This window comes from Haemorhous mexicanus, chromosome 1 (genome assembly GCF_027477595.1).
Source record: "Haemorhous mexicanus isolate bHaeMex1 chromosome 1, bHaeMex1.pri, whole genome shotgun sequence".
NCBI classification, from domain to species: Eukaryota; Metazoa; Chordata; class Aves; order Passeriformes; family Fringillidae; genus Haemorhous; species Haemorhous mexicanus.
Window position 1 is genome coordinate 19303391 of NC_082341.1, and position 27888 is coordinate 19331278.

General features: G+C 36.0%; 1 protein-coding gene across 1 annotated transcript in view; it reads right to left on the reverse strand.

The window, feature by feature from the left end:
- Positions 1–27888, reverse strand: part of PLXDC2 (plexin domain containing 2) — a 250177-nt gene that overhangs the window by 12867 nt on the left and 209422 nt on the right. The window contains exons 10-13 of the mRNA XM_059842010.1: positions 19458–19518; positions 16433–16586; positions 14957–14995; positions 3874–4034 (exon numbers count right to left, since the gene is read on the reverse strand). Of these exons, the coding sequence (XP_059697993.1) occupies positions 3874–4034; positions 14957–14995; positions 16433–16586; positions 19458–19518 (415 nt within the window). The remainder of the gene's footprint in view (positions 1–3873; positions 4035–14956; positions 14996–16432; positions 16587–19457; positions 19519–27888) is intronic.

Genomic DNA, 27888 nt, shown 5'->3' on the forward strand with positions numbered 1-27888 from the left:
AAGGTAAGAGTATGTAATGTGATTAAAGACAGGAAACCATTGGCAACTAAATAAAATTCAATGGAGAGGAAATACTGTAAGGTTAATGATAAGTAAATAAAAAACCAAGACATGCAACATCTCTTCTGTCACTCTGCAAGCTAATCTTTTGTCAATATTTACTCTTAGCTCTTAACAAGAGCCTGCATTCATTGGAACTTTGACTGAAGCTCCCTTGACTTTAAAAGCTGATAATTCGTTCAGTCTCTGGGCCACCAGAGAATTGTCCAACCTAAACAATGAAACACATGTTGAACAGTGTAGAGTCTGGAAGAAACAGGAAAACAGTGCATTTTGATTTGAGTCTTCTACACTCCTAAAAAAAGTGGACCATTTTTGAAAATGCATTGAACTGTTTGGACGATATTGTTTTAAAATTGCACACTACCATAGGCAAAATGAATAGCACTGGTATTTAAAAACTTTTCACATTCTTTGTTCAAAATAGCTATTTTTATTCCTGATGGAACATGTGTGTTCTGCTCAGCAGGCATGAACAAAAACCCCTAGAGAGACATATTCAGACTAAAAAGGTAAAAATAGTAATAGAATTATGTTACTATGTTCTAAGACAATAGCTTTTGTAATAACTGGTATTTTTCTTGCCTTTTGTGTATTGTTTATTTAAGCCAACTATCCTGCACTCAGGATATCATTTAATGGTGTTCAGAGAGATTGCCTTTATCAGTGCAAGGGTAAGCAGCACAGTCAAAGTCTGGCTCTATTTATTCTTATCTGGGAGAGCTCACTCCATGACAAACATGAGCTGGATTTGAGATGAGCTTTGTGAGAACCTGTGTGAGGAGGTAAGTGAATATTGGGGGATATCTGCAGAGAACACAAGGAAGAGACTTAAAGCCTCAGATACAGGATCAGTTTATTACACTGTTCTTTATTCAGTAACTACTCCTGACTATAAAAAAAATCTACTAAAAATTCCTCACATAGCCCTTAACCCAAAAAGCCCAACATGATTGAAAATGACATTGTACCTTCCAACTAGTGACAGTATCTTAGATGTAAAAAGAAGTTTCTCTATTAATTATATTAGAGTATTGAATGAGTTTAATGTCTATATGATACCTCCATAAAATAACTTCTTTAAAAGTAAACACAAATGTGCCACGTTCCTGTTCCTTCTTTTAGCCAGCCTTAGAGTTATATTAATTACTAATGATAGATAAACTGATGTGGATCTTGATTTGGCTTGAAGACTTGATGGCAGACTAAAGTGTACTTGTAATTTTTTAGACATCTGAAGGAGGGAGATGCCTGTCCATCTGTCACATCTTGTTTTAACTGTGCAACGTGGTCATTAATCAAGAGACTCATAGGAAACAGTATTATTTTCTGAAATATTTATGTGCTTGTTCTTATTTCATGACCAAGCCCATGGCAATCCTCTTGAGCTCTTTTCCTAGAATGGTAACATCAGATCCATATTTCATTCATTTCCCATAAATAATGCAGCTTGTCTTCTGTGCTGTGTGGGCTAACTGTTATCTGCAACAGTTTACTCAAATATTTTTCAATTGCACAAATGCAATAAAGAGTGATTTCTTGTAACTCTGGCCTATTTACACCAGTTTTGCCTGACTATTTTTTGAACTTCATTTTCAAAAGGCAAGTATGAGAAGATATTTTCTTCTTTGCATTGGAAACATGTAAATCCTATAGATCAGATGAATATAAGAATAATGCATTTTACTTATTATTCTTTTAATTGATCAAATGAATATTTTCTTTGAAAATTAAATTATTAAACTTATTAAAAGCATTTTGATTTCTGTTCTAGACTTATTGTTCTGTTCTAGACTTATGATACCAAAAATAGTTTTAAAGTTTTGAAATTTGTGTAAGCATTCTGAGGTACAGTCATCCCCGATTTCACCCCTTGTGATTTTCCCACTACATCAGTGTTTGCACCACTCCCAGGGAAAGGCCATCCCTTCATGACTAGTACTTTTTACAAGTCTTGCTAATGCCTATCCTTCACAAGTACTACAATTTTCCTAGTAACCAATAGAGAATGTAGGTTATACCCTGTTTTGCATTAATTTTATTTTTGACTTATTTTTCCTTTATTTTATACAGAAAGTTTATGTTTTTCTATTTGTTCTAAATTACTACATTGCTTGCTGAAAGACATGTTAGCTATGACTAATAATAGATTAATAGATTGAGTAATGACACCTAAGGATTAGATTCAGTGGAATGAGTTTAACAACACTGATTAGGACACCTCTGTTTGCAAGATTAGTATGATATCAATGAAAGAAATAAGTAAACATGCCCTTACTATGTTTAAAACAGACAAAAAAACCAAAATATGTGTATTGTAATTTGGAATTCTTCTCTTGTTAAAAAGTAGTGTTGCCATTTACTTAGCCTTTTCTATTACACCATGACAGATAAGAAACTTGCTTTTAATAGAGTGAAAGAATTGAAATTCAATCCATATAAATTTAATCTGTATGTGAAAAAAGAAAGGGTTAAAACCTTCTCTTTCATGCAAGGACTTCAGTGGAATTTTGTTTGTCTATATCAACAGTGAACTGGCTTCAAATGCTGCATAAACATGAGAAAAAAACTATGTTATTATATGGATTCTGTTCCCTGATGGTTAGCACAGTTACATTGCTAGAACAGGAATACTGATAAACAATTCATTCCGATTTCTGTCACTACAATTCCATCTAAGAAGAATATTTATTATACTATTATGTTCAAGATGAATCATTCTGTTCATGTTCATGTCTCACTTCAATTCTCATTGCTGTCACTAAGAATAAATGTCTACATCTTCCTGGTCCAGGCTTTTACCTAAGCAGTCCCTAAGGTATGTCCCTAGTGACACTTCCAGTGGTTTGTATCTTCACTGTTGTCCAGGACTAAGTGTCTGGGCTCTTCATATGAAGGGAATACCACAAGTGGGGGTTATGAACAGTCATCTCTTTCTTTCATGTTCAGCAAATCTGTACTTATCACAAGACAGGGGAATGTTACTGAGTTAAAGAAAAGAAACCACAAGGAGGTGTAGGTATTCATGGGTTTTTGTGGACACAAAAGCCTATGGAGAATTTTCCTTTCTCATATTTTTGTCAGCAGCAGAACTGAACTGACTAAATGTCAGCATCTGCAATGTAGGTATCTGCAGCTAAGGTAGCTATCTGTATTTGAGGGAGAAAAATGTCAATTTATCTAATCCTAAAGGGGATGTCTCAAATAGGTAAGATGAATCATGATCTAAAAGAGTCTGTTTCTCTCTACACTAATAGAAAAAAGAGAAGAAATGAGAGATGTCAAACATTAGGTGAAAATAATATTTTCCGCACTCTAGACAAAGTGTAAAAATATTCTTTTAAATGGTTTAAGGAACAGCTAATATAAATTTCCAGCTAAAATCAAATTAGAAGTCAGATCTGTAGAATTAAAAATGAATACTTTTTTCCTCCCCCCTCCCAGGAAAAGTATAGAGAGAACTTATATGTCCTGAAATAAAGTGACAGTGCACAGTAAAGGTAATGGAAAAATGCTGTTGTGAAGAAAATGAAGGACAGGAAAGAGAAGTAGTACAATATCTGACATATATTTCTTAGATATATGTCCTGTCTACAAGCAAAAGAAGTAATGGCAATGGTAGCTAAAGGAGCAGAGTGACAAACAGGCTAAGATCAAAACAATATGCCCTGCTAAGAGAGCTCCTTTTCTTCAAAGATTACACTCTGAACACAAAACACTTTTTGATTCAGTTAAGAAAGATCTGTTTTGGAGTCTCCAAATACCCTAGCCAAGAGACAGGACCAGAGACACAGAGTGTTGCTCTTGTCTTACCTCTATAAAGAAGAGACTAGCTGCTGATGTTGGATGATGATACATGTAGACAGTCACGAGGATGGCTGCAGCCACAACGAGGACCAGCACTAGGATGCCGACAATTAACCCGGCGTGAAGTGTTCCCCCTTTCTTCTCCGCTGCACTGTCGTCTGTTGAAGCTGCACAAAGAGCACACTCCTTAGCACTGTAACTTATGCCTTACCCACTCCACTGCACAGATGGCAATTTGCTTTTTCTGTGTTACATCTACTTCATTTTCTACAGACCAAGTTGGAAAAAGATATTAGATGTCTCTTTTCTACCACGGGGTACTCTCATAATCTTAATGAAGAGACTTTCAAATGTTTTACTGATTCTAATTCAATAAATGCTATTAATATCTTTTCTTTTTAACTTAAAATGGACAGTCTGAAGTTCCTAATTGCCTTTATAATGCATTTTGCTTTGATCTTCTTATAAAATTATTTCAATTGTCCCACAGAGAAAAAGTACTAATTGAATACATTTTGAACAATTTATTTTTCTTTAAATATTCCAGTTGAGACATGCTACAAACTCTTGTGAGGTCTAGGTATTAAACACATTCTAGAAGCCTTATTCATTAGCTTGTAGAAGAGTTTGGAACTGCTCTTTGCAACTGAATCAGACAGCCATAAGTGCAACAGATGGATGCAAATATCCCACAATATTTTGATCTTGGTCTCAATAGAACATTTATCATACCAAAGTATTACAGAAGACCATTCATTTACTAAACTTGATACCAAGAAGCCACTCATGCTATGCTCCTGTCAGGATAAAAGAGGGTTGTCTGTGTCACAAGCAACTTGTCAGCAGTGCTTCCAAAAAAAGTGACTGAAAGCCTTTCAACAACAGTGTAACCTCTGAGGGAAAAGTTTCTCAAGATATCAACCAACACCTGTAGAACTGTTTGTTCTTCATCATACTCCTGCATACAAGAATTGCTGTTCTGCCCACTTCTGCAGACACAAGAGCCATTCAGAAGTCCTAAGTTTAAGAAACACCAGTAGAGCTCTGGTAATTTGTCTTCACAAACTTCCATCATTCTGCTACACTTCATCCAGAGTGTTCCTGGGCACCTCAGGGAGGTGGTCACAGCACCAAGCCTGACAGAGTACAAGAAGCATTTGGAAAATGCTCTCAGGCACGTGGTGTGACTCTTGGGGGTGGCTCAGTGCAGGGCTAGGAGCTGGAGTCTGTGGTCTTTGTGGGTCCCTTCCAACTTTGCATATTCTGTGAGCTTGTGTGATATTCTCACTGCTTTCTGCTTTTCTGGAAATTCCTCTAATCACTTTCATGAGTTACTCCATACATCACCTGTGTGGACTTGCATATGAGAAATTTTCTTTCAGGTCCACTTCTAAATTTCCTCTAACCATGCTTGTTTGGCAAGTGGACTGTAATGAAAATCATTGATATCTGCAACCATCCTTTTTGCTGTGCCATCCCCTTGAAATATTTGTTTGGTTGTCTTAGTGTGCTATGTTCTCTGAGGTCAAGGACTCCTTTTTATTTGTTCTTTGAAGACAGATATGTGTTATGAATATCGCTTCAAACAAATCACTGTTAATGTTATTAAGAGGAACAACAACAACAATAGCAATAAATGTACATGGTCTTTTACCATTTATCTGATTTGAGTTGAACACTCCATGCTAAAGTTAAAATTGAGAATTGGAAAAATATAGAAGAAAAGTAGTGGTAGTGGTAAATGTCTTGCATGAGGGGCAATAAAAGAAAAGAGGAACAGCCAATCTGAGTGTTACAGCCCTTACACCCATGTTTGGCAGCATGTTTCTCACCAGATTAAGGAAGGCTGCATGGTTGGTCACCCAGCAGATTACATGGCACCATTGGAACAAAAGGGAGAAAAGGAAAATGAAGATGCCTTATCTTAGCCAAGACATCTAACTCTTACTCCATGTAATAGTTATGCATCTCTGGGGACAGAGAAGGGATTCCCTTTTGTCCAGATTTCCTCAATCTTGATTGAGGACAGTCAAAACCCCACAGTGGTGCTCTGTTCTGTCCCCATGAAGTCAGTGACACTTTGTGGAGTAAGGAACTGAGAAACAGAATCGGAAGATAAAGCAAAAGATCCCAATAGATTGGGTAGCTAAACTAGCAATTTTTTATTAAAATAATTTCTATTAATGATTTTAATAAAAAATTGCAAGCATGATACCCACTCTGGTACAGCCAAATTCTGCAGGTATCATTCTTTTTAAAAGTTATTGAGTATCTGCTCACACAGGAACTTCTGCTCACACAGGAACAAAGTTTTAATTGTACTGATTTTGGACTTGAATTTTGAGTTTATGTATGAACAGGATCCAAGAACCAAGTCTCTCCCTGCTTAAATCCTACAAATGGATTTACTTTGCTTTCTTAGAGCTTAGTTCATACAAATGTATAGGAGTTTTGAAATGGAAAATTAGGCATCTGCTATTTTTAAATTTTATTTTATTTTATTTTATTTTTTTTATCAAAATACAAACTGTGAACATTTCCAGGCAATTCTTTATACTGAAGTGGAGGAAAGGAGATATTGCCAAAGTGTGGAAGTTCTATTTTTCAAATTTTCAAAATTGTCTCCTAAAGGGTCATTAAACTATTTCCTATTAGTTAGAGCACTATATAAAAAAACGATGCAGGATTCATGGAGAAGACAGGAAAGAAAGGTGATCCAAAAAAAAAGATTCCTCTTATTTTCAGACAGCAGAATCTTTTGCTTGACATAACCATCAATATTCACTTCATCTGAGAACAGATGAATGGATAGAAACACCAGTCTTAGTTTTTGTTCATGCACTGTAACAATATTTAGTACTTGTACATATTTTTCAAATTTCCATACAAATGGAAATTAAGTAGCTGAAAGGCCATCAGAAAAGGCCTGCTTGATTGTACAGCCTCTTGGCTGGACTGGTAATTCCCACTGATGAACAGTTCATTGGGTCACCCTGCTGAGAAGGAACTGCTCCTGCAAAGGAGCAGAGGATTCATAGCTTGTTTGTCTCATAATTATCTTTTTGGCAGTTTCATACTCTTTACTTCAATGTCACATTTGTGCATCAAAAACTATTTTGTCACATGCACCCATTTTCAGGCCGATTTGCATTAAATGAGCAATTTGTATTGTTATTATGTTATAGTTGAAGGCATAACATCATATTCTGCATTTTAAAGAGTTCTGGACTTCAGCAACAGTCCTAACCACTCTATAAAGGTCATCAATTTAATCCCTTTTGATCTGATATTTTCTCAGCTTTCAGCATCCAGCTTTGCAAACTAGAACACAGTCTCTTTGAAACAGTGCAGGTGTCAACTGCCTGCCCAGATTTCTGCTAGTCAAGGGTGGAGCACTCTGTGGACATTAGTGCAGTGATCAGAATGCCAAATGCAAAAAAAAAAAAAAAAAAAAAAAAAAAAGAAACAAAATAAATGCTTTCCTTACATTACATCATGTTTAAGTAACTTGTAATTTCCATAATGGAAATTCAGTCCACTGACCCCAGGGCTCAAATACTCATGAGAAATTGATTTCACTCTCTTTGCACAGAGACAATAAACAATGTTGTCAACACTGAAAATACTCTTTGCTGTAAAATCAACTGTCTGTTCCTTTAAAATACCACCAAGGGAAACAGATAAAAAACCAAGGACTTGGAAACTTTTTCAGGTGTAGAAATCTTACTAAGATTATCACAGCATGTCTGTTGTTCCAGGCAAGGCTATACCCATGGAAGGCTATTTGTTTTATGACCAGACCCTTCCCAAAAGGAGTTTTCTCGATGGAACTTTCCCCAGACTTTCCTTTTCTTATGCTCAAGAAGCAATTGTTACATCTAATGTACTCTATATTTGTAATGTCTTCTCAAACCCTTAAATCCATTAAACTTTAAAGCTGAAGGAGCCTGGTCCAAGGTCAGTCTGCTTCTCATTAGGTGCTGAATGACTGGATAGAAAGAGCAAGTAGCCTTTTTTCCCTAATGTAAAGGCACAGAATCCAAACAAGAAATAGCTGTTCTGATGCTGGAATATTAAAAAAATAAAAGTGAAAATACAATAAAAAAATGTTCCTATTGTTTCCATAAGAAACACATAAACACTATAAAACCTTTGATTTAAAATAACTGTTATGTCTCCAGTAACTCTTGGGCTAGCTTATTTTAGAGTAGGAAAACAAAAAACCTCAAGGAATGAAAACTGAAAATCTTGTTTTGCCATGGTACACAGGACTGTGATGCTGACTTTAACAGAACAAAGGTGTCTACGAACTGAGACTGCTTTTTAGTGTTCACAAACTGCTACTTGCTCTTTGTAAACACTTTGAGCATACATTGTCAACATTATTTTTCTCATAACCGCATATTAACCCTTGAGGTCTGTAAAATAATGAAATCCGTTGTTTTTTATTATCTAATTTTAAAGTTTACAAAAAGTTTCTACCGTGATAGTTTTATATAGGAGGAAAAGAAATTGTGATACATATATTTACACCTCTTATGATATGAGATACAAAATAGATTAATTTCCAGAGATTACTGTCTCTGTCTGTGAGAACAGAGATATAAAATATTTTCCAGGAAAACTGAGGAAAAATAGATGAACTTCTGGTACTTCCTGGCTAGAAAATTTCCTTTATATAGAGTGATGTGGAATAAAAGGTGAATGACAGACAGAAATGTAGAATTTCATTGCAGACTTGGAAAATAAAATTTTGCTTTTCCCTCCAAAACTGGCATTCCTTTTTGCTCTTGCATTTTGATCAGATGGTAAAATACCATCTGGAAAAAAACCATTGGATTTGAACCTCCAATTCAAACTCACTTTTATGCACATGAATCATTAAGGGATAAAACATAACACCTTATTTGCCCCTCTTGACTGCCACACAAAGCCAGGGATGTAGATGATTTAAACAGCAGCAATCAGCCTGAAGAAGATAACTCAGTCGCAGACTAGGTTCTTTTCTCCCCTCTTTTTACCAGAAGAAAGCATTTTCTCCTTTTTGGTCAGCAAAAGAGCAGAAACCTTCTCTTTCTGCATGTTCAGGGGCAACTACAGATCAGGTTCACTCACCACCCCTCCAACCTATTACACAATTATAATTGCTAGCCTGGAAACTGTATCACTCCTGTTTGCATGACTGTGGGTTTGAGTTAATGGGCTCCTGCCAAGAGGGAGGACATAATGTTTAGGGCAGCTGAGCACACAGGCTTACAGGTACAGTGAGCTCAACAGAGCCACCAGAATTTCCCCCTCTTCTGGGCCTCCATTCACATCTGGAATGTGAATCTACCAGGAGACTCCTTGCTTTATGGGGCAGGTATATGGTTCTTCACTCGCAAGGTTTTTCCCTCTACATAACACAGATTCTTGAAAAAATGATTAATGACCTGTGGGAGGGAAAAGGCAATGTGCAGTTGGAAGGGTTCTCCAGAGAATTAAGGGAATCCCCATAAAAATTTTCTCTCTACCTCTTTTAGGAACAGCATGCTCTGGAGTTCTCAACTTATTCACAGTATTGGAGTGTGATTTTCTTGATTTGTGGGTTCAATCCCTTAGCATTTGTTAACATTTTGAGGTTAAGCCATTGCTTTACTTGGCTTCATGGTGATTTATTAAGTTATGGCTCAGCTAATGCTTTAAAAATTGATTTTCAATTGCATGTAAGAAATGAAAGGTGGTCTCTGACTGAGAATACTATGAACTATAACACACAAAATCAGAATTCAGTATCTGGCTTTGCTATCAATTTTCTGTAGGACCCAGGGCAACTCAGTAAGTCTCTCCAAGACTGATCAACTCCTTAGTGTAGTAAATTGATGAGAGTCCATTACAATCAAATCCCTCTGTTTATAGGATGACAGTACTCTAAATATGTTAGCTAAGAGCTTTCATTCTTCTTCTCTAAAATACCACCTAATGCTATAACAGTTGTTATCTGTATTAATTTTAGTTTGAGCTGGTTGAGACCGTGTAAGCCAATACAATATGTAGGAGCATCAAACAGTTGTCATCATGAAGCTCATTAAGTACCATGAAGGATCACACCATTTGCCTGTAAAAGCAGATGATTCAAATTCAGATGAAATAAAAAGTTAGCTATAAATAAGAATTTCAATTCTGCCACCCCATTGACTCCTCTTAACCTTACTGAAAGCAAGCACAAGACAATAAGGTAAAGCAGGCTGTTCCTCTCTAATGCTGTGTCTAATGCTTGTAGTGTTACTCACAGAGTGCCCACCACACCTTTGGGACACAGAACAACTTCAGGTATTTCAGCTTCAATGCAAAATGCACAATTATATGAGCTTTCCTTCACCTGACCTTCATTTTTGCCATTCTTTACAGAGAAGATTGGAGAAGGGTACTAACTGCAAAACTGGCTTAACTCCACGTAGAATAGGAAGTTAGAGACAGAAGATCACAGGATCTTTGTGTGCCCTATCTATCACGTTGCCATAGCACTGTGACAGCAACTGGAGCAGACAAAACACTAAAGAAAGCAGCCTTTTCTTAAAAGCTTATCCAGTTTTTTGTAGTCCTCCTAAGATATGCTCTTAGAGCTACATGGGGTTTTCCCATTAACCCTTTGATCTGGTACAAAGTCAGCACAAAGTAAATGTGTGACTAACAAAGTCAGCTGTGTGCCTTTACAACAAAGTCATGACAACTCTAAGAGTAGAATACCATACATCATTTTATATCTGTCTTAGAAAACCAAAGACAAACAAAATTAGTATGCTAGATTTCAATATATGCTGAGGTATCTACACACAGCTTCTCTGTTTGTTTAACATCATGCTTCTTCAATGTGATATATAACGCTTAATATGATGAAAAATGCCCTTTTTTGCTCAAGGAGAAAGTGATATTTTCTTTCTTGGGGTTATTTGACAACAAAACTGGGATGTAGTAGAGATGCAAAAATTCTGGAAAAGGCACAACTCTTTTGTTATAAGAAACATTTAAGTACAATTCAAAGTACCACGAAGCAAGTGAGAAACAACAGTTTATTTATGCTACCAAAAAGAAAAAAGATTATTGATGCAATATTCAATATTTTTAACGAGAATGGATGAGTCCAGCACTTTTCATTTGTACTTGCTTTAAAAAGCATGCATGCAGCCCACTGACCACTGCCTGTAATATGTAAGATATATTTCTTCCTGTGTCTGATGCAGGAGGAAGTTGGGAATATTTATCTAAGAGGCTGTTGCTTTTCCAAGCTTGTGTTCTTGGCTTTGGCTCAATTTCAATGACATATCTGCTATCAGAGATGAATGTAATACCATACTGAACCCCAGCAAGGCTGTATAGGCTTTCCTTAAATCCCAAGGTTTCCTGGGAAGTAAGAACTTGATTTACACTTGGCCCATCATTTCATGTTTCATACAGTAACATACTATGGTAGATCCCACACTTTTTGCTTAAAGCACTGCTTTCCTTTTCTGAGTGTTACAGCTGAATTTGCAGAAAGCAGAGACCAGCATTTAGGGAAATTAATTTGGTCTAAAGTTCAAGTTTGAACATACCAATGACAACAAGAGAGACTTCTAATTTTTATCAAGACCTGTCTCTAATGGGAGCTGAGAAGAGGCTGCTGAGAAATGAGAGAGGAGAAACAGCTTGGAAAAAGTTCAGAGAGGAATAGAGAGTAAAATGAGGAGATGTATCAGCATTTCTTAACCTATAATCTGAAGTGTGAAATCAAATATAGGAACAATCCCTGACTTATTTGAGTTATATTGTATTTGTTCCTTTTGGAATTTCTTTCCTACCTTAATAAAAGAAAAAGGGTAAAAAATCAGATAACTTCTGTTTACAGGCCCTTTCTCATTTATCTGATAATGAAGGCGATTAATTTTTCTTGAATCTACCTATCTTCATATTTTTTATCCTATGAGTACATTTCTATCCATCAAAACCTATTCCACTTCACTCTGACACTTTTTTCTTTTTTCTTCTATTGGCAAGACTATTGATAGAAACCATTTCAAAACTACTCTTAGGTAAGATTTTATTTATACAAATACAGCACATGGTACAGCACAGATAAAGTAAACTTTATGACCAGTTTTCTTCAGGGAAATCCTTGCTTCACTAATTGTGTGAACCCTGCAAAAGTGTGGCTGGATTACAGTACCATTGGTAAAGATTTTCTCATACAATTAAAAGGTCAAAAAAAGCAGAACAAAAAAAATTAAATTTATCATAATTTATAAATTTATAATATTTAATTTCAAAACTTCTAGACAGAGGTGAGATGTAGAATTTCTATGGAATACTTTTTTTCTACCTAACCAGATATTGACTGCTATCACCCAAGGACACATCAAACTATAGGCAATCATTGATCCAATATTGCTTTGGTTTTCCATTATAAAGGGTTCCCTTTCATTAGAGTTTTAAAAGATTTAGTGTGAGAAAGTAAAGACCCTGTATTCATGACCTGGAATAATCTACTCTTTATGAAAGGCTGACAAACCACAGAGAATCAAAGAATGTGCCTGCAGCTACAGAGGTTTTATCTGAGTCTAATCTAGGGGACACTAGAAAATTCAATGCATAACTGAAGATTCATCAAAAAGAACTTCTCAGATTAAAAGATACGTTTACTGTGTGAATGAGAAATCCTGGAGTGTTGCTTTGCTTTCGTGTTGTTTGAAGTAATTTTAATTTTTTTTAAATTTCAAGAATAAAAGGAAAGCTCAAGGAATATGAATAATTGCATCAGGTGTTGGCTTTTCCTCCTAAAAGGCAGCATCTTTCTCTGTGGAAATGAACTTTCTATTTATAACCAATGCCTCAAACCCTACACCTCACCTACCTAGTAGGCCACAGCCATCTATAATTTGCTCTAGGATTCAACACTTTTACATAGTTTTTCTTTTCAGATCTTGGGCACAAAACAAACAAGGGAAAAAACAATCCCGCTGAAATTCCCAAAGAAAGAATGAAAGAAACATGGATGTGTTTTCTAAACCCCACTTTTGGAATAATTTTTTATGTAGCAGCGTGCAGTTTTGAGCTGTGTATGAGATGCTCATGATGGAGAGCTGCCTGTTCCTGGGTCAGCCACCTGCCACAGAGCATTGGCTCACAGGGCAGAGTGTGGGCACTCTCCAGCCAGGAACACACCTCCAGTTCAGAACAGACAGCTGTGGAACAGGAGAATGAAGTGCTGACTATTGACCTCTAAGAGCACTGAAGCAATTTTCACCATGAAATAAGAAGCAATTTGATTTCAAGAGAGAGAGGGAAAGTTTCAGGGACATTTCCATAGAGAAAATGCTTAAAAGTATCACATTGAGTTTACAGATCACTTTAATCCAAGGGATCACTTATGCATCAAAGCAATGTCAAAAAACACCACTGCCAACAAAAAGGACAATTACAGCATGTGACCAGCCAGGCTGTGCTTGGTGACAACAAAATGACAGTGGGGGAACTGGCAAGGAAGAGGATAACTGCCCCTGTGGAGTGAACAGATCTCTAGTTTGAGGGAAGGAGAAAATAATGGCTGAATATGACTAAAAAAACAAATGGCAGGAAAACAGACCAAGAAGCTAAGTGGCATCTGCACTCTGTGTTTTTCCAAAACTTGAATAATTCTCTGTGAGTGTCCTGAGCAACTGCTATATCTCAGCTGTTCTGGACTGCTGTATGTGGGACCTCTGCCCATGATGTTGCCCAGTGATGTGCCCCATGTAAACTCAGGTCCAAACCTAAGCTATGCTGCAGATAAACCTATATTCAATCCCATCTCTGATCTTGTGTCCTGGACCAGCAGTAAAGATAGCTTGTCTCCAGTCCTGCCCATGGACTGTGCCTCCTTGGATGGGCTTTGGAGCTGTTTATCCTTTTGATGTTGCAGAATTCCTGTGTAGAGCTGGTTCATCATCTCCCCTTCTCTAGGACCCCTGATGGGAGATGCTCTCTCTGCTCCTTTCCTGAGCTGTCTGTTGGCAGCTGTGCCACTTTGCTGTGTCACTGCTCCCTTCCCTGCCAGCCTGGCTCCCTGCCTTGCCCCTGGGTCTGCCTCATTGCTGCAGACTCTGCTGATGGTCACTAGACCAGGGTTGACCCCTGTTGCTTCCTTGAGCTGCTGGACTTGCCCTGTGCCCTGCCTGTGCCTGCTGCCACAATTGACTCCCTGTTCCCTTGACCCATGAGAGAAACTTCACTCTCCTTGCTTGGAAAGGCAATCAGAGCCAATAATATTCCCCTTAATATCAGTGGAAATGTGATTTATTTAAATTTGCTCAGCAAATCTTCCTCTGCTTTGATAGACCATTCTGAAGCCTTCAGAAATTAACCCAAATCTTCCTTTTCACCTCAGCCAGCCTTCCTCTGGCAATGAACACAGGTGCAGGCGACGTCTGACAACCCAGTCCTATTTTAGTAGGGGAATTCTCTTCCACTTCAAAGGCAGAAGGAAAAATCTAAGGTCTTAGTCCTTGAACTCACAAAGAAGATTACAAAACTAGTCCCCTGCAGAGCCTCATTTAACAGGGGCCTTTATGGCAAAGGTGATCTTATTAACTTGCACAGGGAATGTGCATGGAGAATGGGCAGGATCTCTGCTAGCACAGAAATAGATATAAAATGGGTATGCTTATTAACAAAATGTCATGTAATGATTCACTACTATGAATGACTTTATAGCCCAATATTATTATTTAGAACTAGCACCATATACTCTCAAAACAGTTGAATAAAACTGCATTATTATAATCAATTACTGTATTAATACTGTATTGCTAGCCAATAACTGTATTTATACAATTAAAATTTATTTGATATGTTCAAAATTGAACAAGCTCTTTAATTACAGAATGCTAAAGAGAATTGTAAATATTTAGTTTCCTAAACAGTTCCTAAGCTTATTTGCCCTACTTATCTTCCACACAGATATGGGATGCTGGAGTCCCTTGAGAGTTTGGTAAAAACTATTTCTACAAACAGATTTTGATTAATAAAGTTTAGTGGAGTATAATTTGACAAAATACTGACACTACTCACAGGCAAAAAAAAAAAAATCTCTTACCTCCATTATCTTTTAGGTGCAGTGCTATCTTGGTGTCATCTATAAAGAAAACTTAAAGTTAGTTGAAGGAAAAAGCATTTTTCTAGGTGATGATTCACTTTGGCAATAAATTTCTAATGATAAAAACATTCCACAACAAGAAAATTATTTGGTACTCAACTCAATGAGAGCTAGATTGTGTTTTTTCTTACACTGAACATTACACCTTCTTACCACTAAAAAAACCCTACTTACTAGAGTGTTAAAGCATTCAGGAGGATTCAAAACACCAGCAAATAAGGGTGTGAGAGTCTGTCTCATAATTTTTATAAATAATTATTGTATATTACATGTTCAGACATAGCTTGAGCATTCTATCATATTAAGGACTATATGTCAATAAAGTAAGACAATGACTTAGTTTCTTTTAGAAAACTTCTAAATAATCACTTCTTCTTCTTTTAGAAGAACCTTGGAAAAGTCTACTAATACTAAACCCTATTTACTTCCACTCTTTCTTCACTTCACTCTTTCTTGAGAATTTTAATGAACAGAATGCCAGACAATATTCCTTTTAATGCAGTCCAAATACTGCACTGACAGTTTATAAACTTTTATTGCTTTAAACTAACCAGCCTTTCTTATCAGTAGATTCACACCTTGAAATGTCTTCAGCTCAGATTTTCTTGTCATAGGCTACTTGGAAAATCTGTACCTAGTACTTTTTGTTGCATTAACATACAATTTCAATAAACATACACACACACACACACACACACACACACACACACACATTTTATAGATGTTCCTTGATTAATCTGAATTAGCTTTCTTGCCCAGATGAATTTCCTCCAAAAGCAGGAAAGTAGCATATCCCAAGCTCAAAAAGGTAAGATTAGAGCAGCCATTGGTACAAGGATGAGAACTGACCCACCATTGCTTACCCAGTTAATTCAACTCAGAAGCCTAGAGAAACTACTTCACAACAGTGAGCACTACATGAAAAGAACAGTGTCAACTGGCTGAAAAAAAGGTAAGCAGGCATATTTCAAAGAGGTTTTTGTTTTGAATTATCTATAATTTTCACCTGGCTAAATAGAATCCATAAAAGAATGACAAAATCATTAAGTCTGTGATGGGAATTTCTTCTAGATTTAGCAGGGACCTTTACTACTACTATTTCAGCAGGTTTTGGATGACTGCCTGAATGTAAAGGAACAGGAAAAAGCCACTGTAACCTCAAGTTTTCATGAAAGTCTTCCTAACTTGTCCTTACTTCTCCATCAGCATCCTGTCATCCAGCCTTCATCCCCTTTTCACCTTACTGGTGCAAGAGTGAGCAATTTAAAAGCAATAGCCTTGAATGCAATTCCCAACTCCTTCTGCTGCCCCAGAGGGAAAAGATTGTCATCAACACATGCTTAAAGGAAAAAAAAATTCTTTCTGAGTTGTAAATTGCTTCTTTTCAAGTGTAAAAATGCAGTGTATACATATCACCTTCTGTGGGCAGGCTGGTTGGAAGGTGGGAAGTGGTGGATCCTCTGGTGGTTGTTAAAACTCTGAACCTTGTGGTGGTTGGTAGAAGGGTGGTGGTGGAGTACAGAGGTGTTTCAGTTGTGTCTATATTCTTCTCACAAATCTTATCCTTTGACTGTTGGGAAACAGCAGAAACAAGGAAGAGCAAATTAATTCTCAGTGGAAACTGTCAAGAATGAAGAATTTAATCACGGAGGAGTTGCTGTGATAAAAAGAGTGAAAATAGAAACTAGATAAAAAAATTTCAAGAGCTTTCTCTTTTATTTTTTTTCCTTTTCCCCTTTCAAGTCTTTATGCAGCATTCAGCAACATATATTTTTTCATTTATCTGCAAAATTTACAACTCTTAATTGTAATTGTTAATTACAAAGTCACCCCAGATTGTCAAACTTGTTATTTCCCTCCGTCAAGGTTTAACATTTAAGTTTATAATTCAGATTTTTACTCTTCTGTTATGAAAGTTCACTGCCATCAACCCAGGTGACATAAAACATGTTAAAAAAGATATGTGGGAATTAAATGGTAGCTCTTCATAGTGAACAATGTGTAATTAACTGGAGGATTTAATTAGGCTTTACATGGAATTATCACAAGAGAACACACATAGATGCATGAAATGTGTGCATGTATTCAGCCTATAGAATATTTATTTACTACAATAAATCAATCCATTCACTATATGGTTTTAATTCAAAGAAGATTAAAACGTAATGTATTATTTGTATATATAAAATATAAAGCAAAATTATTATAAAATATAGACACCAAAAATAATGAAATTATTATAATATATTAGAAAACTATCAATAAAATTCACTATCAAATAATAAATATTTATTTGCATGGGCAAATATTTTGATACAAATATAGAGTACGCTTGCTCTTTTTTCTCCCAAGTTTTGGACATTTTTAAAAGTCTGAGGATACAATGAATAATTTATTTTATGGTTCACACAGTTTTGCAGGAAAATACATCCAATTATCTTTCAGCAAATATGAGAACTGCATCTAACTCCTGCTGTCCCCATTCATTTTAATGAGAAGTGGAGTCATGCAAAACTTTATTTCATTTTATTGGGATCTAGCTGTCAAAACCCAGTGGGCATTGTCTTTCTTTTAATATTCACAGATATTTCATCTTTTTTTTTACTTGAAACTATTTATTTCATTACAGAAATGTATCAGTACCTGCAGGATAATTATTCTTTACATTTCTTTATATTTTTCTGAAAAAATACTGTTAATTTCACTGATGTAATTTGGTCAAAATTAAGCTCAAAATCTATATTAAAAATAAAGAAACCTTACTATGAGAATCCTCATTATTTATCATCTTGAGTGAAGCATCTAAAACAAACCCTTGTGTGTTAATTATTGATCCTTCCTGGAACTCTAGCAGTCAGATCAGGCATAATTCTGGAGGATGCCAAGCAAGCTGTTGCTTCTACTCCAGAGAGCCTAAAAGCTGGAGAGTCAACTGCAACTAAGTAGCCCAAAACTGTGCAAATTAAACTATTAATTTCTCAGATACACTTAGTATATTGATAATTTCCTCACAGATCATGCACTAAACCTTGAAGCACAGGCTGGACTGAAACAATAAAGGAGAAGCAGAAGGGAATGTTGATGTCCTGCAGAGAGAAGTTTTTTGATATCTTAATTTTCAAGCACAATTGAATCCTAGCTAATTATAATCTGGATTAAAGCAATACAAGGGTTGTCCCCTATAATAACACATGCTCCCAGTAACTTTTATCCTATGTTCTTTAAAAGGTTGCCCTCCACAGATAATAAACATTTGAAAAAATTTTGCTTTCAAATCAGCTGGTGACAAACTGCAAAGCTGAAGCTTCAAGGCCATGTAATAAGGCTGTATGGAGGCTGCAGTTATTTTGAAATTACAGTTACAAAAAAAAAATCCATTAATATTGATCTATAGCATTACTTCTCTTTGCTTCTACTGAAAATAAAACAGAGTGTGCTTTTCTCACTAGACACCTGGGGCTGTATTTTGCCCTGGGTTTCACCTGATATTTCAAAAGGTTTATGTTGCTGAAACTCATGAGGATATTTAGCCTGCTCAGCAAAAAAGGAAAAATAACTGCTTTTTCAATGGTAACCTTCTTTTTTTATAAAGATTAAAAGTGCCATAAATTAATTTGTTCCTATTATCACAATCCCAACAGGGAAAAAAATAAAAAAGGAAAATGAAAAAACCCCCCTAACCTCAAACTAAAAACTGGGCTTTTAAACTGGAAAGTCATCATCATCATCAAAAATCATCATCATCATCATTATATTTATAAATATTTATTGAAAATTAACTTCTCTGGTCTAGGAGTACCCCAGATAACTTTCAGAGGAGGGTTATGGTCCCTGTTTGACAGCACACCACTACCACAGTTAGATATCTTTTGCATCCTCTCACTGCATCTCCATGAGAAGGAATCAAAATTCCATGAAGGCTGGTTATGTGAGGGCTCTCAAATTTTTATTTCAATTACTATTTTTATTTTATGTCTTTGAATTCATCAGTGTAATTTCTTTAATAAATGATTAGGCCAGATTTCATAACCAAAATGCAATGTCTGTTTTTCACTTGAGGCTACTCTTGCAAAGAGTTTTTTGAAATAAGGACCATCACTGTTTCTTCCCCTTTTATGGCAAAAGTCAGAGATTGAAAAGAAAATCAGCACAGGGATACTGTTTTGGAGGAGGCTTTCTAGGTTTTTTTTGGGTTTTGTTTAATGCAAGTTTTTTTCCCAAAGATAAAATTTAAATTTCTGTCCATTTTATTCCCTCAAATGGGGACTGAAACTGCTCAGATTGTTCTTCTTTGTTATGCCTTATGGGATTTCCCCTGAAAGATAAAAATTGTATTTCTTTGGCCTTGAAACCATGCTTTATGATCTGAATAATTTAAGCAAAACCATCACAACTATATAAATTGTCCTTGATGGGCTGAGGATGTAAAATACTCACATACCTCTTCAGGGCAGCCACTGTCCACCCAATCTTGCCGGTGACGATCAAATCCACTGGAGCATCTTTAAAGGATGAAATAGATAGAAGTTGTCCAGATGGAAATAGGAGGAAAAAAAGAATAAAGGAAGGGAGAGGAACAGAAGAGAGTGACAGAAAGAGTAAGTAAATGATGTGATTCAAAATCCATATGTTTTACATGGTATCACTTTTATTCAAGATGCTTTTGCTTAAAATATGAGTAACTCCTTTAATCCACTTTAGTGAAAGGTGTTTCAATGAATGCAACTTTATTTCAGTTAGTTTAGTTTCTAAAATTTATTTATAATTCTTAGATAGGAATATCTACCTTCTACTGCATACTTATTCTTAAGATGTCACTGACCCATAGCATTTTTTTGTTTAATGTCAGCTATATCAATGTAAATTAGTTTAATTATTATTGTCCAGACTTAGCCAAGAAAATTTAATCCTACAAAGGATGCAGTGAACCAGTCACTGGGTTTATCAGGCAAAGTGCTCAGAGCCATCAAGATGCACATATAGCCATTTGATCAGTGTTCACAGCTCCTCTGAACACTCTCTGTGACAAATAAAGAACACTGTACAGCGGCTTCTCCCTCCTCTCTAGATGCAGAAAACTTATTTTGCATGCATATTTTTTATCAAATTAGGTGAGTTTAATAACCTGTTTGCAATATCCCTTGTCCTTTGCTGTATGTAACAAAGAAATTTTTAAGAAACCTGTAACACTTTAATGCAATGATTTCCCTGGAAATCCCCATCTCTCAAGAGTATTATCAGAGACTGTAGAGTAAGTTTGTGTTTCCTAGACAACAGGTAGCACCACAAACAGAAAGCATTTTTAAAATGGCAAGCAAATAACTAAATCACCATGTTAAGCTTTGAAGGAGATTCCTGCTAACTAGGATGTTTTTATTTTGGAGAGTTCATTTTTGGTTTCTGCATTCATTTCCTGCAGTATTTTGTTATGAGACAGGGTGATGTCATTTGGAACCCATGGTCATAACTTACCTGAATGTATAAAAACCGGCTTTTTGATGTCTTTTAATAAGTTTAGGCAAGCAAATAAGGCCACTGTTACGGTTAGCTGTATTTCAGGGTCCTTTTTTGGTTAACAAAGAATTGAAAGATAATAAGACATGTCAAGTACTACCTACTTCAAGCAAGGGAACAGTTCATTTGGAAGAAGGGAACACCATAATTATTTTTCTAGTAGGAGAGGATGTTACGAGAAGATGTAAACAATGTTAACAACACACTTGGGGTAAGAAAAATCTCCATATAATTATTCTGAGCAGAATCTACAATGTCTTTGAGAAAAGATTTTGAGAAAAATGTTCATTCTCTTGTTATACCTGCATTGCATACCACATTCCATCATTTGCAATATTACTAAAAGAAATACCCCAACACTAACAGGTGCCAATTTTCACACACTCTATAGCAACTGGCTTCTCCAAAAACCCATTGCCATTAAGAGAGAAATGTTCAAACCATAAATGTATTCAGAGAAGTACATTTATTGTATCTTCTTCCTAATGCATAAGGCCTCTAACATAGGAAGGACATTGATGTGCTGGAGCAGTCCAGAGAGCCATGAAGTTGATCACAGGGCTGGAGCACCTCTCTTTTGAAGACAGGCTGAAGGAATCAGGCTGTTCAGCCTGGAGAAGAGAAAGCTCCAGGAAAACTCTATACAGGCTGTCCACATTTAAAAGGAGCTTATAAGAAAGATGGAGAGAAACCCTTTTATCAAAGTAGTGACAGAAGATGGGTAAATGGTTTTAAATTGAAAGACAGTAGACTAATATTGGATATAAGGAAGAAGTTTTTCACAGTGATGCTGGTGAGTCACTAGAATAGACTGTCAGAGAAATCGTGAATGTCTCATCATGGGAAGTGTTCAAGGTCTGGTTGGATGGGGCTTTGAGCATCCTTGCATCTACTGCAAGATGTTCCTGCCCATGCCAGTGGTGCTGCTCAGAGTAATCTTTAAAGGTCCTTTCCAACCCAAATCATTCTATGAATAAGGACCACTCGAAAAGTGTTTTCTTGCTGGCTGTGAGTGAATCAGTGCTGTGTTGGGAACTCAGTGCTGCCTCTCCATCTCTGTGGTGTTCTGTCTCTGTGAATGTTTGCAAGAACCAGAAAAACTTTACTAAGCAGAAAGAAATGATGACATGGTATTCCGGGTATGAAGGTATGAATAGGACTTTTTTTTTTTTTCCAGTCCCTCCTACATTTCTTTAAAATTTGAAGAGCTTCATTAAGAGCTTCTGTGCCCATCTCTAAGCAGGACTGGACTGATTTTTCAGATGTACTGAAAACTCATTTCATTACATTTTACTCATACTGCTTTGGCTCAAATGGTTTTGAGGATATTCAGTACATCAGAAAACCAAGCTAAATATTTAGACATGAAATCAAGCCACTCCATAAATTCCTCAACTTGAGGCAGTTACTGCTGTTGCATATCTATGCTAATTCAACCCAGTGTACTTAGAGCTAGTAGGGATTAAACAAACCTAGATTTTATCTTATATCTAAATGGTGTCAAATTTAAGGCTCCAAAGATTAAATGAATAAAAATTTATCCCAGGTGCACTCACTTACAGTTCTTAAGTCTTTTCTTACAAACTAATGAGTTACAGGGGTGAGTAACATGTAACACTCAAGAACTTGGAATGTCTCTTTTAAACATGTGAGGCAGTCTTGAGAAGACTCTGCCTTAAAAAAAAATACATTAAGCCCTGTGCACTGCTTATTTAACATTTTCCACTGATGCATAGTGAGTCCAAACAGTATTATCAGAAAGCAGTATTATCAGGAATGAGATAGTCTCCTGGCAAACCTGTTGTGAACTTCCTTTGAGGCATATATCACTGCATGTCAGCCACAGAAGTTACTATTGTTGCTGCCTCGTTGAGTTAGAGTTCTGGAAACTGTCATTTCAGTGCAGCACCCGCTTTACTGACTGCATTTTTAAGACCTTAATTTAGTGGCATGGTGATAATTCCCTGTTGCCATTAAAACACTGGAGCAGATTTGATTTGCTGCGCTGTTTATGCCATCTGTCAACACGGCTATTTTATAACAACTTCATTTTCAAGTGATGCCCAAATTCAGCTCCTAGGAAAGCAATAACAAAGATGTTCTAGGAAATGAGAATAGGGACATTTATGAAATGCAATGAATTTCAGGATTTGTGTGGAACTCTTGAGTTCTGGTTCATGGAGGAAAGGGAAAATTAATGTCTCTACACATATAGCTACTAATGCAGCTCAACTAATGGCACAACTAATGCAGCTCAGTCTGAGTAAGAAGAAAGCTGTCAGAATCCATTCAGTGAACTGTATGTAGCCAGAAAGGAGCTGAAGATGCCATCCTATTTACCAAATGCCATTTAACTTTATTTGGCAGAGAATACTTGAATGACAATAAGTGTCCACCCAGTGCAAGACATGAAATTCTTTGCTCCTTTTCTTGAAGAGAGTTCAATGAGGATTAATGAGGATGATGGTGATGATGATGATAATAATAATAATAATAACTGAGATAACCTGAATACAGAAAATTCATCAAGGTTTAACCTGTAAAATCTAGAAACATAATGGAAAATTATTAGGAAGAAAATGGGCCAAGTCTGGATGGTAAAACCTTTTCTTTAGGTTGAGCTGGAGTATGACAATCAAAAGCGTTGAAATGCACAGCATATATAATTTAAACCAATAATTTCCTAGCAATTTTGGCTCTGTAAGAGCATGTAAAGAGCAGATTTTTGGAAATGAAAGGCAGTCCAGAAATCTGAAATGATTTTGTAAATACCATGTAATGATTTAGCTCATTTAAAAGGTTTATTAACTCAGCTAAATAAAAGGTTAATCTGGAAAATTAAATAGAAAATTGAAGAGGCAGAACTCTTCTTTGAATTCAACCATTAAGGCAGGACCATCACATTATAAAAGGATTAAGACAGTTGCTAGGATGTTTGAATTACTAAAAGAAGAATTAGAACATTTAAGTGGAATTTCTTTCCAAGGTGAGAGAGAAAGTAAAAAATAAATACAAATATAATATTAAAAAAAAAAACCTGGAACTTTGTGTCTGTCCAGCTGAAAAAATAACTCTAATCATAGAGTGATTTTTAGAGGAAAAAATGTTTATCTTTGTGCTTGGTCAGGTTTTGCCTTCCTTTACCACAGAGCAGGCTCCAATTTGGTTCATTCACCCTTCAAATATCACCCTTTTGCCACGTTGTGCTGTCTGGGGAAAGACTGAATTTTCCTTTCTTTGTTATTTTCCACTTTCAAATGCAGAACTTAATCACAGCTCAAAATGCTTATGAAGTTCATGTGAAGTGTCACTGTGAGTGACTACGGTAGGCATTTGTAAGGTATTTGAGTAGCATTGGTGCTTATCACTTAGCTCAGTACTCCTAATCATATATCTGAATTCTAGCATAAATATATTCTCTGTATTTATTCTTTACCTAAATATTGCTAAATTAAACTGTGCTTCAGAGTAGGAGGACAATTTGATTAGTCAGAAGAGGATTTGCTCCTATCTTGCTCTTGTAAAATAAAAATAACTGACTAGCTGAATACAAGGATTTGAAACGAAAATCAGCCTGTACTCTTCTAATGTTTATGAGAAAGTTGAATGTTACAAAGGCATAATTAATAGTTGATGCAACACTAAATTCCACCACTGTTTTAACATTGTGCGCTGCTCAAAATTTAAAACATTCAGGTAATGATAAGGATGATCAGAGTGGAACAAATTCAGCAATCTTCAGCCTGACAATGGTTCCACAACTTTATGGGATCGAAAGCTTGGAAAAATATAGCTACATGTTGTGTAAAATACTCCTGAAACATCAAATAAACATAGAAGGAAAAGATGTAAAAATCCAAGCTGTTATTTTACAGAAAACGACTGAGCATGCATAAGCCTCAATATTTGTAACTGTGACACAACATTTGAATAGGCAGTAGAAAATAAAGACTCCCATAGGGAATTCTTTCTGTTGAAAGAGGCTAAGAATAAAAGTAGGATAAAAGAAGTAAGTTTTATTTTCAATTCCACTAGAAAGAAAAAGATCAAATTGTGGTTAAAGTGAGACTTGGCAGAGTTCTGATTAAAGAAGAATAGGAGGATATTTTCCATAAACTTAACGTCAGTTACAACAATAAAGGAAACATGCTGAAAAGCAGATAAAGAATAAAAAATATGCTTTTCCTAAAGGCTCTTCTTTGAACACTTAGAAGGAAAAAGACAGTGTAAGAGGAGGACCCTAGAGTCAAATTTATGAGATTATGGTACCGGCATTTCCAACAGAATCAGCAGAAATTTACATCAAATGTGTTCTCTGGGAAGGAGCCACACTGAGATTAGTCCCTTGTACTAGATTGCGGTTGCCACTGCTTTAACTTTGTGCATTTGTACCTGCACAAAGTGGGTACAAAGAGCTAATAGCAGCAGAAGTTAGCAGAGATTTCTGATTCGTTGGCATTGCTGCATGTTTGGCACACAAGTAATTTCTCAGGATTTGATGCAAACAGCTCTGAAGTACTACTGGATGTACTTTACATTCTGCTTAGTGATCCTGAAAAGCACAATTTAGCTCTTCTTTCTAACATGATTGCCTGAACTATTTTCTATCTTTGCACATGCAGCTGACACTATCTCAGAATTACAGTTATTGTTGCATATCCATTGATTTAGTTTCATTTTTAAAATAAAAATATGAAAGTTGTCTTTGGAGAAAATGTTTCTTTTTCCACATTAGAGATAAGGAAACAGAACATAGGAGACATGGAATGACCAGCTGAGAAAACACAGAATTTGTAACAGAACCTAGAATTAAGACCAGATATTTTGAAAATCAGATGAGCATGCACTATTTCACAGCTTCTGTGTTTCCCATAGTACTCACAGACATATGAATGGTAGAACTGAGAATTAAATTGAAAAAATCAAGTCTGAGGTGATGTGTATCAAGGCACAGATCTCATTTACACATTGCCCATGCTCTTTTTTATTCAGGTACTTTACTGGGATTTTAGTCCTTTAAAAAACTCACACTGATAACATTAACAACTGGTAGAGTCCTTGTGACAGGATAAAAATGACCTGGTGCCTGGAGACTGCCATGAAAAAGGGCTGTTCACATGTCTGTTATCACACATGAACCCCAGGAATCACACAGTGTACACCATGGCTGGTTCAGTACTAGTGGGCAGCAGCATCTGAGTGGCTAGAAGGAGAACTGCAGCAATGGTTTGGTTAGTGCTGGGGTTACTCCCCCTGCTATGTCTCATTCACAAGGTTAATAAGAGTAAGAACTGAAAGGAAGCAGGAGCTATGACAGGCTAAGGAGGCACAGAGTACTAAACTCTGCATAATCCAATGCTTATATGCGTGTAAAAGTATGTGAATTAGGGCTAAGAAAAACACCCTCTGTAAAAACACAGTGAACTCTTCAGATAGAGGTCAAAACAAGGAAGGACATGAATCATCCTGTAACAGATTATGTTCAAAGCAACTTAAAGTTTGGAGAGCTATTTCCCAAAATAGCATCTAAATTGTGTCTCATTTTTCATTCTAAAAGTGAGTCCAGTTCTGAAGTCAACATTGAGCAGGACCAGTCACCAAAAGAGATCACAAAAGAATTACAGAACAGCAGGAGCTCCTCAGTTTCTTAATTAATGGTACATATTTATATTTGTTGTGATATTCAGTGCTTTCATTAATGCATTATGATAATGCAGATATTGGAAGAATTAATAGACCTGAAAAGAGGGGGAACTAAAAATGACATTTAAGGAAGTGTATTTGTAAAATTTCATTTATTTCCCTAAGCTGAGAATATCTTCTACAAGAACATGTCAGAGAATTCCTGAGTTTACATGACTGGAAAGATTGAGAAATATATAAGCTATAAAAAATCTGAAGACTATGTTGGGAAATGGAGCAGTTTCCTTGAGGTTGTCCTAATCTCACATAATCCAAAATTTATGAAGAGACATATGAATTTCAGATTTCTTTAAATAAAAACTTTTGACAAGTGTTTCATGTTTAAAATATGTAAAACTTATAATATGCTAAAAAAAAAGAGACTTTTCATTCATGGTAGTTTATTATAGAATGATATCCAGGAGGCTGTGAGGCAAATATGATGTCAATGATGCTCAGTTTATATTGAGAAGTACAACCATAAGAGGTTAGCACTTCTGGAAAGCAATTAAGGCAATTGTGATCATTCTGTCCACACTAGTACAATAAACATGCCCAGAAATGTTCTTTGGCACTGAAGACTGCTGGCACACAATGGCCTATGTCTGAAGAAGCCAGCTCTCTCAACCTTGAAAAGGAGGAGGCTGCACATAAATAGCCAGCTGGGAATAACCTTTGGAACAGTCCAATTCCTGCAGCATGCCTGGGAACAGTTCTGGACAGTGCTCCTGGGCATGGACTGAAATCACAGCAGGAAACATCACAACTGTTTTAGGGACACATACAATTGTTCTACAAGGCCCAGGAAGCTTCCCAGGCTGTGTTTAATTTGCAATACTATGTAAAAAGATACTTTGTATGAGAAGATGAACTATGCTTGTAAAAGTGTCTGGGGCTACCATTCTTCAAAATATTTCAATGAAATATGAGAAGAAGAAAATTTTATAAAGTGCAAAAAACTTTCCTTTAAAAAATCTTGGTTGATTCCATTAAAAAACACTTGACTTATTTTATTTATTTATTCCTTGTTTTATTTATTTCCCTTATAATGAGAACAAAGGAAATTAAGAGTGATCATAAAAAATTGGTAGAAGATAGATTTCTCCATGGTAATGCAGTGGGTTGGATGCTTATATGAAAGGAAAAAAATCTAATGCTTCCAAAAAAGGAGATTACCATTCATCCTAAAAATTATCCTAGAGTCAGGTGTGATAATATGGGCTGCCTGTTTCCACAGATGTGTCCTGAGTTTTGACATTCCTGAAATGCTTCTGTCTCAGTTTCTGTTGTTTCACTTTTTTTTTTTTTTTTTAAATACTTGAAATAAGGAAGGAAGGGGACCAGTTGAGAAAATTTTATCTAGGCCAACATTTTAGGCTACAATGGGTAGGTGGTATATGGCTTCTGAAATATAGACTGATGAACATTCAAATATTTGATAAAAGTTACCCAGTAAGTAATTTCTTGGAACATACCATTCTCTGGTAATCAAGGAAGGAGTTTGGAACTACAAATTAAGTTTATCTCAGACATGTAAGGAAAGAAATCTGGTATCTTGTTCCTCACCAAAATTTTCTACTGAGAGGGTCTATGAGACAGAATGAACCTACTACACAATCATTATTTTTACTAATCCATTTACAGATCTTTTCTATTAAAAAATTAGCCTAAACTCA